We start from the raw sequence: 15,769 nt of genomic DNA, 5'->3' as shown, positions 1-15,769 counted from the left end.
AGTTACCTAGGTAGGGATACTATCTTGATCAATTTACTAAAATGCCAGTATCATTTAATCAAGCAATTTTTTTAACACTATCTTGCTTAAAGAGAGTGTCTTGTCTCTGTTCGTTATCAGGACGGTTGGTCAGCTGGGTGTGAGTGTGGCAGATGTGACATGGTGACCAGAGTCAGGCGGTCTATTACTGACCACGGGGGAAAGACATAATTGCAGCAGATCAACTAAAGAATGCAACCATTAAATATAAGAGTCCTCCTCTTCAATATCTCATAATTTCTTATCAGTCAAAATAAATATTGCGAATCTTTTCAAGACAATTTGCTCATCTGTTTGTACTAAAGCTTCTTAAGACCCCTGCTCAGCCCTTGTCTGTCTGCTTAATCATGCGGGGAATCCTTGAACGACAGGCATACTAGTAAGTTTAGACTTACAGATAAGCTGTATGATAGAGATATATCTGAATGATAAAACTTAGAGGCTTGATAGACTTTCCAAGCACAATGAACATTGTTATATTCACGAAAATAACTGCCCAAGAACCTGATGACTTATGTCACACGGCGGTTGTTAATCAATCTGCTAGTCAATTAGGTAGTCGAGGCGCTCCCAACACACGAAGGTGGTGGGCAGACTCTTGGCTGCAGCTGTACGAAGGGACCATTGATCTCCGTTTCGGCTGCTAGTTACTGCAGGCTCACGATTGGCGCGGGTCCGGCTACAGCACAGCTCTATGTAGGTAGGTAGTCAGCTTTGAAAAACATGCTAGGTATAGCGGGAAAACGGTGCAGGTCCAGCTGGCTGGGCTTGTGGAGCCACGTAAACATGTAGGTCCCTGAAGGAAGAAAGAAGAAGAAAAGAAAAACTTATAACAAGCCGCGTAAACGAGCATCCTGGTTCCCGAAGTCTTTGTCTTGAGTTCCGGATTTAGAGCTGACTCTAAAATGAACAGTACCTAGGCTACCTAAAGGCACCCAAAGGTACCTAAAAGCTAAGGCGTCGTCGTGAAGCAACATATACCATTCAGATGGAACAGCCAAAATAAGAGGTTAGATAAAGTTTCAATAATGGAGTAAAGAAATGACTCTGCATTGCGTACAATGTGACACTGTCATTTGAGGAGTCTTAGTATTATGCCACGAAGACACGATCGTCTTTCTTGCATGTAGCATAGTGTGTCTGGTCCAATGGGTGGAATACATTATTTGAATACAAGGCGTAAATGGAAGAATTCGGGAAGGTCAGGGGTAAACAACCTCTTAAAAACCACTTGCCCGCCTTACTCCACTGAGGGACACTGTTTGCCTGTGAGGGGTTAAGCAGCTCCTGCTGGATGGATCTAGGTACCTAGACCTAACCTAGGAGGTACCTATGTAAGTGCTAAAAAAGGGAATCACCCCACCTTACCCACGCTGTACCACGCTTCTCATTCTTCTTATTGTTGCTGATAACGTGCTGTTTCTTCTACGATAAGAGCCCGACCCTAATTTATTATGGGGTCTCACATGGTCAAGTCAGCTAAGACTTTGCGAGGGGCCACCCGCGGGCCATCGCAACCCTCTTGTCCCATTATTCCAACCCTCCACCCAGTATCAAAAACTTATCCAACCACCTAATGGTTGGTATGTTGTTATCTTGTCTCATCTCTCATCTACATACATATCATATAATCAATAACTATCCCAGCCGCCTTTCTACTGGGTCAGTTCTAGTTTACATGCATGATTTCGTAAAACATTAAATGCCGGAGGCTCTGCTTAGTCGAGCTGGATTCGAATTTTCCCTCTTCATCACTAGTCTTTGAGGAATAGGTCTGTCAGATCAGCTAAGCGCTACTTCAGCATATCGCCGCAAACCGCATTGGGTAGTCCGTACGCCACCTCGAATAACAAATTGGAACTGGTACTGGGGCGAATTTGGACCCCTTTCCAACTTGTAATCCGTGCAGGCTGATCGTCGTGTTACTTTTACCTCCTTTTCCAGCTCTTCGTCTTTTACTTTCTCTTACCGCTGCCAAAGCACTACAGCTGGCTGGTACTACATTCGTTTATCTCTTTGGAATGAACACAGTTGGAAGAGTGAGTGCGAGACAAACCATGGTAGTCTCAATCAGCACTTGAACTCCTCCGGTGACTGTTAAGAGAACAAGAGAACACAGAAACCCTGCTTGGGTTCTAGTTTATGTATTACCTTGGTCCTTTTCTGGCTATCTTAATTGATTTAGGGACTATTCGAAATTCCCGCATCTCGCAACGACTTTCCCGGTAGCAGATTAGCAACAATAGTACGATAGCCGAATACAGGGTCATTCGTCCTAGTCTATTGCTTTTGTCCTTCATTTTCTAGACCTTCGTTGTTTTGCGAAAGCCTCCTTGTAGGAGACTTTGGGTTCCTAATTGAGGCTTCACGCAATACATCTATCAACCAATTGCCCACAATGCCCACCATGGCCGATATTACTCCACCCGATCCAATTGACGAGGAGTCGCCTGGCGTCGTGCCACTCGAGGGCCGTCCTAAGGAGAAGCGCCGCCAGAGACTTCTCCAAGGCATTCAACGCATGTCTTCCTCTCCTTCGTTACAACAAAACGGTCGTTCTCGGTCTTCGAGTTCCCCGTATGGCATGCGAGGTAGTTTATCATGCGCGAGTCTCGCGGCGACGCCCGCTTACGGACAATACACTTCTGGCAGCGTTACGCCGGGCTATTTTTCGAATGGCCAGTCTTCCATACCCGGCAGCCCGGCTGTTGAGCACCCTGGGTTCGATGGCATTGAAACTCGTATAGCACGCAGAGTTCCCAATGTTTCTACGACGCAATTAAATCCGACTACCGTCTCTCTACCCGTTGATATCGCGGCTACGAGGTCCAGATCCGGCACGGTTCGGAAACTGCCTTTTGACTTCTGGGCTAGAATGCCCGACGAGATTCGACTTCATATTTTTTCCTACCTCCGGCCGAAAGAGCTCATCCGTATTTCGCGTACAAGCAAGGAATTCCAGAAGTTCTGTTTTGACGGTCAATTATGGACTCATTTCGATGCTACCGAGTTCTATATGGAAATACCTGCAGAGGCTCTAGCCAAGATCATTCTTGCGGCAGGTCCTTTTGTGAAAGACCTCAATATCCGCGGGTGTCTCCAAATTGAGCATTACAAGCGAGCCGAGGTCATTGTCACGGCCTGCAAGAATTTGATCAACGCAACTTTAGAGGGCTGTCGAAACTTTCAACGGACTACTTTGCACAATCTCATCAAGTCTAACGAGGGGCTTGCCAACTTGAACCTTACAAGTATGACAGCGGTAACAAATAGCACATGCAAGATCATTTCCCAGCATTGCCCCCAGCTTGAATCTCTCAATGTCTCGTGGTGCAAGTACATGGATGCTCGTGGGGTCAAAATGGTAGTTCTTGGGTGTCCAAGGCTACGAGAACTAAGAGCTGGAGAAATTAAAGGCTTTAACAGCATTGGGGTAGCAGAGGCTATATTCACAACGAATAAGCTCGAGCGGTTAGTGTTGAGTGGTTGTGTGGACCTCGACGACGAAGCCTTCAAAACCATGATCCATGGTACCGAACCCGAAATCGATATCTTAACGGATCGACCGGTAGTTCCACCGAGGAAGCTTCGGCATCTAGATCTAAGCCGGTGCTCACAGCTGACCAGCCAAGCTGTAGGTGTATTGGGTCACCTCGTTCCTGACCTACAAGGTTTACAATTAAGCGGATGTACTTCGTTGACCGACGCGGCTCTACAACCAATTCTTGCCTCGACTCCTCGTCTTACCCACCTGGAATTAGAGGAGCTATCAGAACTGACCAACGATTTCCTCTCTGAGCACTTAGCTAAAGCCCCGTGCGCTCCAAAGCTTAAGCATCTTTCTGTAAGCTATTGCGAAAATCTCAGTGACATTGGTATGCTGCCTGTTATGAAGAATTGTGTCAGCCTGGAGAGTGTGGATATGGATAACACGCGAATCGGCGACCTGGTTCTCACAGAAGCCGCGGCTATGGTTAGGTCTCGGTCAGCCAGGACACCTCTATCTGCTTCACGTCCTCATATTGGTCTCAGGCTGGTTGTATATGACTGCCAAATGGTGACGTGGACCGGTGTCCGAGAGATCTTGTCTTGGAACGCCGAAATCCGGCGACCTTCTGAGAGGTCGACTACATATCCCACCGAAATCATAGGCCTCAAATGTTTCTACGGGTGGCAGCAGACAGTAGACCAGCACACGCTGCGAGTGCTGAAGGGCGACTTTGCTGCCGCTGCGAGGCTGGAGAGGAAGTGGGCAGATTACATGCAAGCTGTCGAGGAAGCAGGAGCCGGGGGTGCTGGCTCCCGGCGGCGCCGACGTCGCGCTCGGGCCGCTCAGATGCTACACGCTGACGAAGAAGGAGGACCTGCCGCAGGTCGCCGTCGGGCACGAACCGTAGCGGCTAATTGCGTCGTCATGTGACACGTTGTTTTTATGGCGTATATCGGTGCATCATAACCCATACTGTCGGAGTTGGAGGCTCTAACCAGGTCGGGCCTGGTTATCACTTATTCACTTTTTGCGGAGTCAGTTCATCCACAAATTTTGGCTGGTTGTACGGGAGTTATTAACGGCGTTTTCTTATTGCTGCCGCCATAGGCATCGATCTACCTATCTGTCTGTCCCTTTAAGAAGAATGTCGTTGCATAGTGTATTTGTCTGTGTATTAGGGATGGACAGGTGGTCCATTCACATCTCCCTTTGAGATACAGTATTCAAAGGGGATATGTCATATGCCGCTTGCAGCTCTTGTCGACTCTTCATTCGAGTCCGTCTCTACCGGTGGTGCCATACTTTTTTATATAGGTTTACGGGGAGGGCTTTTGTATATTTCAGTATGCTGAATATCAGTGCTATGAATCGGGAAGACGGATTCCACGTCCCATAATACCTCTTATGGGCTCTACAGACTGCAATCATTTAGATGTTATACTTCTGAACGACAGCCAATTTAGAAATATTCCTGGGCGACTAAAATAAGCTACATCCTAAGATCACCTCGAAATGCCGTCATTGAATCTCAAACAACACGAGGAGATGTGAAATGAAAGTGCGCAAATTCAATTTCTCTATGTACGTAGTCGAGCTCATAGTATTAGGTACATGAATAAACACTGGCAAAGCAACTATCAACTAGATTGTGAGGCTAGGCTAGTTTCATGGGGGTGTTCTCTTTTTTTTCGGTATTTCTTTTTTTTTTTCCTTTTTTTTGATGGATTTTCCTGTTACCCTATTGTAGGATCTTATTCTGAAACGCGCAGTGGTAAAGGTCTTCTCACCCCCAGACCATAAAATGGAAAATACAACACGAAAATTCTCCTGTCCTCATTCTCATTACTCTCCTTTAGGAGTTTGATGTCGTGCGAGTAAGATGGCTAGATGCCTCGTCGAAAATCAACGCCATAAGAGAAAGCACATATCAAATCAATCAATAGGTCTTTGACTCGCCGGAGACCGTCTCGAACTCAATGTGTCTGTCCTGACCAATTGATATCTATACCAATTGGTATAGAATCGTGAAGAAAGTCAGTCCCGAATTGGAGTTCATATAATTGGATTATACATTAGTACGTCTTTTGTTGCTTGACGTGGGTTTTTATTTCCGTTTGCTCTGTCGATATATGCGAAAAAGCCAAAGCAAGATAGGCAGGCTTCTTAATTATTAGCCTTTGACACCAGATGGGTTGGCACGCAAACCAAGGGTTTATGCACTCAAGATCCTCGGGGACGGCATTGGTGTCGGAAGGTAATTCTGTCGAGCCATAGGTTTTTGTATCGATCATCTCGGAATAGCTTCTCGTCGTGGTAAACGATCGACATGTCGAAATATTTGCTCAAGTAAGTTGCAACCCACTTGAACCGCTCGTTCTGCTCGACCTCCTTTTTTGAAGATCCACTTGGAACAACAACCTCAATATCGATATAACTCCATTGGCGTACATTGTGGTTCGGAGTCATATATCTACGGTCTTGGTCTTTATTCACAAACACGTATCCCTCTCGCGATGAATAATATGTCGAGCAGCAGGTAAAGACTGCGTCAAGTAATGCTGAGCATACATTCTGACGACGGTAATCAGGATGTACAACCACTGTGAGCTTCCCACAGGGCATCGCATATGTCTTGTAGGAGCCAAAGATGCCTCTTACAGCGACGTCCATCACGGCAAATGCAATGACGGGTCCATTGTTCTCAGCGGCGGCATTATACCAGCCATCGACGGCAACAAAAAATGGCATGTTCTCGGTGCAGCACCCATCATAGATGTTGAACCACTTGTGATGGCCGACTTGTCTCTTGTCCGGTAGCTTATAACTGGCGTCCATCTCTTCATTATACAATGCCGCTACCTGCATCATATCGTCTCTCCTGGCCGGTCGGAGGTGGCACGGCACTCTGATCTCACGCGGATTGGAGACTTTTTCAGGGTAGACTAGGCGGACTTCAAGGCGCTTCCTAGGCACGTCCTCTTCACTTCTGTACTCCCTTTTTGGTTTGAGTTCCTCGGGCAATGAGTCCTCCGTAAGAGGCTGAGCATTATCCTTAGGTTCTACCGGGTTCTCCTGGACTAAATCAAGTTAGTAATAGGCCTAAGATATTATTACTAAGGAACCGTATACATACCTATACCTTGCACTTCGGAAGCAGAAATCACCGGTGCCATGAGACGGCCTGTTTCGGGGTCTACATCGCACCGTTCTGGACTTGTAACCCCTTCTGGATGGAGATCCACGGTAATCTCACGAGTTGACTGAATCCAATTCTTGACGTATTTCTCGGCATATTTTGGTAGGCACGAAAACTTTTCAATGGGTGGAGATTCATCCTCCGCCGTCTTAGCATGCTTGTGGTCCTTCAGTCCGACATTACATCCGGTATTCGCCCGCGCATCATTGGGGTCGTGAAGCCGGGAGTTTCTCTCGACAGCATCTACTAGGGTGGTAGTAGCTAGTGCCTTAGAGACTTCATGTACAACGTCAGAGTCAACGGGTTTGTTTGAATTGTCCAATTGCTTTGCAACTGCATTTGAGTTATGCTGACTCTCATATAGGCTAGTAAGCGCGGTCAACTGTTGATCGCTTTTGGTCTCATTGGCATCCTCTTTTGGCGCCCAACGGCTTTGCGATAGCCCCCCGCGCTTTGGTAGACTACGCTCAATCTTGGCAATTGGTTGAGCTTTAACTTTGTCGGTAGTTGAGTTATTAGGGCGGCGAGTCCCGTTTGTAGTATCTTTAAGCGAGGTGCTATCATTAGTTCCTGAGGAGCCAGGCAGTTCATGCACATTCTCTTGAGGACGCTTGACGCTGTAATCGGCTGTGTCCTCTTGAACTTTGTTAGGTAGATTTACGCCAGAAGCTTGGCCAGAAGCTTGGCCAGTAACTAGTTGAGAGTTGTAATGGCCCGTCTCTGGATCGTAGACGTCGATCCACGTCTGTCGCTTAGCTGGAGCCATTTCTGCATAAAAGGTAACCATTAGCATCAAATTACATCTCATAGAAATATTTTTGTCGCACTATAGGTGGAAAGGGCAGGTCACGCTTGGGACACGCGACGTCCTTCGAAACCTATAATTCAGAAAAAGTGACCCGAGAAAATAAGTTGCAAGATTCACAGGACTTAGTTAGGGATATGGATGTGTGGCTCGTTAACTTACCTGCGATATTGACCCTGTATCAGGTATCTTCGGATGATTGCTGACCAGTTATCTAGCCTTAAGTATGATAATCACTAAGAGTGCTCTCGGGTTTCATAGATAAGAGGAATTAATAATTCCTCTGCAAGTTGAAGTCGAAGGAAGAACGCCTGCGAATAAGTAAGACACGAAACGTTAGGGACCTATGAGCAGGAAGTCGGGTTGCTGGTTCATCAATTGATTACTGTAGGGGAATGAAGAGGAAGGAGATGGTAAAGAGAGGATGAAGAGATGATTAGAATTAGAAGGAGCTACTCGTTCAATCGTGGCTCGTTTCAAGATGGGTATGGGCAGGATGGGTTCTTTCCTAAGGGGGTGCAAAACATTAAAAAAAGGTAGGCACTTACTCTCGTATCACGATGGGAAACTTTATGTACGTTTCAGGTAATGAACACAACTGACGACTGGCAATAACAAAGGTTAGCGAGGTGTTGACCTTGGTTTCGAAGAAACTACCTGAAATCAAGATAGAAATACATACCTAAGGTACCTAATGTACTCAGAAAGGCGAGTAGACAAGACAAAAGTACTAACCCAACTCGATTCTTCTCCTGTTACCCTGGTGAAGTACCTTCTGATGATAAGAGTGAAGGAGATGGTCTGCGTATAGGTAGGTAAGGTTCGATGCCTAGTAGGAAGCTGCTAAGCATCCGTGTTTCTTGTTGTGTCCCACCAGTCGTGCTTGTAATGAAAAACAGATATGACGTAAGTGTATAGAAGAGAGAGAAAGATGGAAAGATCAACCTAGAAGAATTTATTGGCTAATGCGCAGCTCTGACTACCAAACAGGGTTGGTTGGTGTAGAGACATGGAAGGAGGTAGATTGGGTAATGAGGTAGGTTCCATAACACACGTAAGTAGTGGATGACGGGGATAGAGAGGGCACTTGAAGCAGTAAACTAGGCTGGTCTTGCGCATCGCCTGGGAAACTTTGAGATTTGTGACTCCGCCCTAACACTTTTTCACGGGCCTAACAATTTAGTATCGTACGTATACGTACGTGAAATATTCGGGGACTTGGCAGTGTTAAATATGCGGTCCCTCGTGTATAGCACATTAGATGATACCCCAGTGTCCCCTCGTGCTAATACTTTGTATTTGTGAAGGGGAGGTACTAGCACAGCCAGAAAAGTGTTCGCAGGGTGTGTATACCAAACTCGCGAGTTAATGAGTTCCTCCGGAGCTAATCCTACTATATAGTAATAGACGAACAACTACAATAGCTAAAGCGTTATGGTTTCCAATACGAGACATAGGTAAATCAGACAAGACATGTCGATACAAGTTCAAGAGATACTTAGGATAAAGAGAGAGAAAAAGGGGTACGAGGGTCAAGTGGTACTAAAATATGTCACATAAGGCTTGCGGGCACTTTACTTCCGGAATTGTATGTGCCAATGCATTCATTAGAAGATTTGGTTATGAATTAGGGACTTTATGGTACTACACTGCCTGATGACTATTCAGAAGAAAGGAAAAGGGGAAAGAAAATATACGCATACAAGTTATACCATCTTACATTATAGAAAGTTTCATTGGAAGTTGGCATGTAGCAAATCTATTAAATTTTGGTCGAAGGTCTTCATTCACACGTGGCTTTAGACTTCTCATCGTTTACCATAATTACCTAGGTAGTTTATTTACCCACAGCACGTTAAAAAAAGCCCCAGTGCAGAATAACTTGCAAGTTTTCTCGCGAAGATGGAAGGGAGAGGAAAAAGAAAATAACTTGGTCCTACAACATCTAAAATCGGGCTTTAGTATTCCCCTTCTACTCTTTTTTCTTGGTTTTATTAAGGCTACCACTTGGGTCTTTCTCATGATATTAAAGGAAGCACATGTCCCATGGCACTTTAACACTATTCTTATTAAATACATCACTTCGAAATTGCCGCTCATCCTTAATGTAAAACTAGATAGTCCGAAGGATACCTAGCTCCAAAGATACATGAAGTTGGTCATTGTGAGGTGTATGGTATCGTGTAGGCAAATCGGAAACCCCCGTTCTCTGGAAAGTTGGATTATGAGGGGAAAAAACGTCTTCATTGACCCTTTCATATACATAAGTTGTTAAAATTTGGTAACATGTGATTTGAACGGGTCTTCCTATTTCGGCTACACTGCTAGACAGCCGAAAATATTTCCCCCACGATGCAAAAAGACTAGGTAAATGCTCCATTTCGCGGAAAACGTTTGGAAATGCAGGTGCGCAGAAGACCAAAAGAACGAGCACCATTTCGGCACCACACCAAAGTGCCATCCGGGATATAGCATAAGTGGCATCCTGGGTCTGAAAGTACTGCACCGTCACGATCAATCGGAAGACACCCGAAATAAAAGCCCTATATAAATATTCCATGAGATTCCAAGTTAACAAATCTGAGAGAATCACTTACAAAACGCCAATAGCAAATACTAACGAAATGCTGATCTTTCTCCTTGTCGTCATATTAAGTTTCCAAATAACGGTATGAGGCAGGATTAGAATAAGAGTGTGTGAGGCGATATTGATACTAGCTGCTGAAACATCTACGGCTTTCCTGTTGAAGCACTTTCCAGGCACCGTTTGGTCCCATATCTTTTCATGTGGAGTACAAGACAGGTTCGCTACAATAAACGCAGAGGTGTAGAATAAGACGTTTATCAATATTAGAGCATAGCATGTCCACTGTTATTGCTACATTAGTCCAGATAAGATTTAAACATAAATGGCAATGGAAAGTGTAAAACGTTATAGATATCTCAGCTCTCACTATATTGTTCACCTGGGGTAAACTCTTGGAAGGACGTTAGGACTTTCATGGGCACTTACGTGGAAGAAACCACGAGTTCCTTGCGGAACAAATATTCGCGTCCACTCTAGAAGTATGGCAACTTTCAAATTCATTATTACGATGCTATGAGTTATAGAAGCAATGCATTTCACACCCTAGAGGTCGTTAAGGATCATGGATTCGACACGTAAGAGTGTTATACCTTTGAGTGTGCCCGGGGGGTGATAGGAAGTTAGGAATTGGTCAGAAGGTTCGGCGAGAAGGCATTTGCCTAGCATGTACGCAAGCATCAATGATATTTCCTATCAATAACCCCTAGAGAAGCATGAAGGGAAGAGAAGCCGGCCGCGAAACAAGACGTTATTAAAACGAGATTAGCGACGGGAAATGAATGGCGATGATTTTGCGTGAGAAGAAAGTCGAGAGTACCAAGTTAATACTTAGATGGGTGTTGCGAAGTATGTACTTATACCCCGAGGCCCTGACTGACCAGGGGTACATGGAAAACCCTCCTATTCGGAAGTATTTCAAATCGATCCTTAATTACCGGCCGTTTTCTTAATTAAAGCGCGGCACCCTCTGGGTGCCCGGAGGCAAAAGCCAGCACTAATAGGGATATATGAAGCCTCGTAGACAATGCCGACACTGGACAGAGGCTCTGCTACTTAGTACCTAGGTACGTACGGTTAAAGTAATAAGAGCTAATCGGTCTTGATATTTCTCTAATCCCATGTACTAATGACATTTCTTCTTATTTACAATATCTCCCTCATATTCACACCATCGAGATTTTTGGCTTAATTGCCCATCTTTCTCTTATACATATACTAGCCTCATCGTCCTAATCGACATGACCCCAGATTTGAAGCTCGATTTCTACCCCGCATCAGACCCCAACCGTACAGGGGTTCTCGTGCTCCCAGGCGGCGGGTACGAGTTTATTTCCATGGATAACGAAGGAACGGCTCCAGCACGATGGCTCAACGACCACCGGTTAGACGCGTGGGTACTCTCATACACGACCGCCGGTCCGTCAAGCCCGGCACCCATCTTCCCGGCTCCACAACGCGAAGCACTTGAGGCCGTGCGGCACATTCGGGCATCGGGGCGTGTTGATAGGCTAGGAATATGGGGCTTCAGTGCCGGCGGGCATCTTGCAGCCGTGACAGCGACGGATCCCGGTGCAAACCTAGATTTTGCGATCCTTGCTTATCCGGTTATCAGCATGGCGGCCGGTACGACCCATGAGGGCTCACGACGCAATCTGATCGGCGACGGGTGCGAAGCTGGTAGTGACGCCGAGAATGCCATGTGCGCTGAGAAGCGCGTCGACACGAACACGCCGCCAACATTCCTGTTCCACACCGCAAACGACGATGTAGTGCCAGTGCAAAATACGTTGGGGTTTGCTGCGGCGATGGCCAAGCACAAGAGGCCATTTGAAACTCTTATTCTTCCAGCTGGTCCACATGGGCTAGGGTTAGCACTCGGCGATGAACGGTTGGGTTGGACGAGTGAATTAGAGAGATGGTTGAAGTTTTCCGTTTTAAATGTTTAGACTCTTACGCAGAGCATCTTATTAAGAGTTTATGCTTCCAATGTTCAGCAAAAACTGGAAGAATCCGCTAAACTTGGGCTTCTCTACCTAGGCATAGTTAGAACGTAGATACTTGATACACCTATGCTATTTCCGATAGTCAGCTATCGACTATATTCCATGAGGACTATGTCGAAGTATACTCTACATAAAAGAAGTAAGGCTTAGCACGACTGCTGGGTCTCAACCCTTTCACCGGCTGCGCCATTTTATTGATAGAAAGGGTTATATAAAGTATTTGCTGCTTCATTCGTGTAGGATCGATGTAGTTAAGTTATAGCATGACGAAAGCTTCTGAAGCGATACTGGCATTCTTCCAAGGCCAGAGGGCAAACCAACACCGGTGTGGAAAGTGGAAACAGTAGAAACGAAGAGGCCTAAGAATCAGGCTATATCCTACGGGAATGTAGAGATAGATTTAGAAATAATTGGCTTAGTTAACTCCATCTCACATGCTACCTTACGTACTTACGCGGCCTAGTAACTTCTATTGGTGTGAGGAATCACCTAGTAAGTTAATATTGATCGTGATAGCCGGTCTGACTGGTCCCGTAAAGAATTACGAAAAATTATATTGAATCCTTTAGACCGAGAGGTCTCTGAAGGAACATGGTATAACCAACAAAATACCACACAGGGTGGTAATTTGGATGTAGGTACCATTACCGTAGTCCTAGTGTACCTCTCCTACAGTAGTCACCTGGCTTTCGAGATCCCGTATACGTAGAAGCGGCTATTAGGCCGATGCGTAGTGACGCTGCTGTAGCACGGATCTTCTATGTAGTTCATATGTATCATCCGCCTGCCGTAGACAACCTCCACGTCGACAGTCATGGGAGGTTAAAAAAAAAAACCTGTAATCGTGTGCCGATGCCTCATTACAACAAAGCAACCAAGTGGCAATTTTTAAGGCGGTAGACGGAACCTTGATATATGGTCCGTAATGTAACTTTTCAATTATATTGATCTAAAAGGGGTTACTGTGCTCGAGGGCGTCTTGCCATTCATGAGCGTACTTAAAGGCCGTAAGTTTTATTCATGGCAAGCAATGTGAAGCATTATTGAATCTTAACCGCCGAGGCCGCATGAAAGTGTAAGGCAGACTCACGGGCAGACCGCAGAGTTTCAATGGTTTAGATACCTCGGAAGCTGATAGGAACATGTGGCATTGAGAGTACTATTTTCTCTTCCCTCATTTGGCCTCGCCCTAAGTGGCCAAGGACCACCATTGAAATTATGAAGAAACAAGCCTTTCCGAAGCCCCCCTAAGCATTCCGAGCCCTACCACGAAATAGTAACCACTAGCCCGCGTCGCGGTAGCAGAAGGCAAGGATAACTTTCATACAGCAGCTAGGATGCTCAAACAGAAAGACACTAGGGATAACTACCAACACATTTCGGGGCAATGGTTAGCGAATGGCACAAATCTACTAAACGCTCGTGAGAAATGTACTCAGGTAACATGAAAAGATACCCCTGGACCCATTCAACAGGAAATGGCCCGATGATTGTGCACGAAGTTGGCGCAGCATAGGCCTCAGCACTGTAAGAATTATAGAATCTCATTGACAAGCGTAGTGAAAACGACGCTAACGCCGTCCTGACCGACAGTGACCACCTCCATAACCTATAGTGATAAGTTATCTTGACTTCCGCTTCTTGAACGGGCCCTTACATTTAACAGATCCTACTTCCTAGGTCCCTAGACCACTAAGATGCTTAAAATGAGGAACCTCTAGCTATAATTAGGTTTCTAATACTGTTCTAAATATTAGTATCGTCTAAATACCTTAGGTACCTAGTTAACCAGCGCAATATCTGAAACAGGTTCGTGGAGTGTGGCCTCGGGAAAGATAACGTGCTTCGCGACACGGGCCGAGTTGAAGATTTCGGCCTTCCTAGTGGTGTTTGCTAAGCGCCAAAGGTAATGCCCAGCTGTGCACCGAACTTCGATGCAACATTGCATCCTAGTAAGAATTCCGCTTTAGGCTTCGAACATATTATGTATCGTAACATAACTTTTATATATATATACCTAAGTAAAAGGCCCTTTATGAGACCTTAAATCATCAAAGGAATACTAAGCATACAACTTTAGCGAGCTGCCATGCTTTAATTATTGTGCTCAGACCACCTCGGGCTCGTCAAAGTTGACTAGGGGGGGTATGGTGGACGGTTAAGACATTTGTGCCAAAATCAGGAAAATAGGTCGAAGCTTTCCAAAAAGGGTAATATAACAGGTGCACAGTATATTATGCGGGGTATATACAAAATAAAATATATAATTTTTCATTATTTTTATATTAAATAAACGTAATTCGGCCAATTAAATTAATTGTTAATTTAATTTTTAATTATTTTATATATATTATATATAATACATTTAAATAACTTTTTAAAAATAATAATTTAAACGTTATAATTAATATTATTTTATAATTTTAATTAATGTAAAAACAATGATTTAAATTACATTTAAATCGGCTTTTTAATTATTATGTTATAATAAAATTAAATAACGTTTATTTAAAAAAGTAAATATGTAATAACTTTTAAATAAATACGTAATATTTTTTAAAAATATTTTAATAAAATCATTTTAAATAAACTTTAAATATTTTAATAATAATATAATATTTAATATATATTATATAAATATGTAATTTAATTTATTATTTTCGCATTAATTAAAGTTATAAAATAATATTAATTATAACGTTTAAATTATTATTTTTAAAAAATTATTTAAATGTATTATATATAATGTATATAAAATTAAATTAATAATGGAATTTTTTAATTAATTTAATTAATTAATTTTAAAAATTAATAATAAAAGTAATTTAAATAATAAAGTTTATATAATTATATATATATAATTATATAATTTTTTAATATTTTTATTAATTTTAATTTAAATTATATATAATTTAAATTATAATTTTTATTATTTTTTAATTAAAATAATAATGTTTTTTAAAAAAAATATAAATAAATATTTGTAAAGTTATTATAATATAAGTTAAAAAAATGTATGTATTATTTTATAAATTATATACATAAAATAAATAATCGAGTTTATATTATATTGTCAAATTAATCAATTTTATTAAATGATTTAAAATCTTTGATTTTTTTATAATTATTTACATTTTATACGTTTTTACAATTTTAATAATAAATAATTAAATTATTAATAATTATATTAATATTATTTTAATTATTATTTAATTATACGTATTAATTATTTGATAATTAAAAGTTTTATATGTTTAAACGTAAAAGTTTTAAAAATATAATTTTAACCGGTACCATTTAACCATATATGTATATTATTATAATAAATTTTAATAAAGTTATTAATAAAATAATATTTATTATAAATATTATTACATTTATAAAAAAGTTTAAATTAACTTTTTTTAATAATTAAAAAATTTAAAATAAATAATTTATTAATTTAATAAAAAGTTATAAATTTTAAAATTAAATTAATTTTAATAATATTAATAAAAATAATAATTTAATTTATAACTTTTTAATTATTTTAAAAATACTTAGTTTAAATAATTATAATAAAAAACCATTAAATTAAACTTTTGTTGTATGGGGTGGATAGTTGTGGTTGTGGTATAGTTATTATAACGGTTATGGGGAGTTGTGGCGT

At 42.3% G+C, this 15,769-nt stretch overlaps 4 protein-coding genes across 4 annotated transcripts; 2 read left to right on the top strand and 2 right to left on the bottom strand.

Moving 5' to 3' along the window:
* Positions 1-2,446: 2,446 nt before the first annotated feature.
* On the top strand, positions 2,447-4,459 carry F4817DRAFT_359548 (RNI-like protein; the record flags this gene model as incomplete). Its single annotated transcript, XM_049306179.1, has 1 exon — positions 2,447-4,459. One exon carries the CDS (start codon positions 2,447-2,449, stop codon positions 4,457-4,459), a length of 2,013 nt encoding a protein of 670 aa, XP_049157863.1.
* Positions 4,460-5,749: 1,290 nt separating this feature from the next.
* F4817DRAFT_359547 (uncharacterized protein) lies at positions 5,750-7,491 on the bottom strand (the record flags this gene model as incomplete). The annotated part of the gene is made up of 2 exons (XM_049306178.1): positions 5,750-6,606; positions 6,663-7,491. The coding sequence occupies 2 exons, from the start codon at positions 7,489-7,491 to the stop codon at positions 5,750-5,752; spliced, it is 1,686 nt and encodes a 561-aa protein (XP_049157862.1).
* A 3,571-nt stretch (positions 7,492-11,062) lies between these two features.
* F4817DRAFT_341286 (alpha/beta-hydrolase) lies at positions 11,063-12,492 on the top strand. The gene is made up of 2 exons (XM_049303735.1): positions 11,063-12,189; positions 12,246-12,492. Exon 1 carries the CDS (start codon positions 11,356-11,358, stop codon positions 12,061-12,063), a length of 708 nt encoding a protein of 235 aa, XP_049157861.1. The 5' UTR covers positions 11,063-11,355; the 3' UTR covers positions 12,064-12,189; positions 12,246-12,492.
* Positions 12,493-13,219: 727 nt separating this feature from the next.
* On the bottom strand, positions 13,220-13,839 carry F4817DRAFT_341282 (uncharacterized protein). Its single transcript, XM_049303734.1, has 2 exons — positions 13,778-13,839; positions 13,220-13,729 (listed from the first exon to the last, which is right to left on the bottom strand). Coding segments are annotated over exons 1-2 (255 nt in total). The 5' UTR covers positions 13,780-13,839; the 3' UTR covers positions 13,220-13,476.
* Between the last annotated feature and the right edge of the window lie 1,930 nt (positions 13,840-15,769).

This window comes from Daldinia loculata (assembly GCF_022478755.1).
Source record: "Daldinia loculata strain CBS 113971 unplaced genomic scaffold F4817scaffold_33, whole genome shotgun sequence".
NCBI classification, from domain to species: Eukaryota; Fungi; Ascomycota; class Sordariomycetes; order Xylariales; family Hypoxylaceae; genus Daldinia; species Daldinia loculata.
The sequence above is the reverse complement of the archived record's forward strand: the minus strand, read 5'-3'. Positions and strand labels throughout refer to the sequence as shown.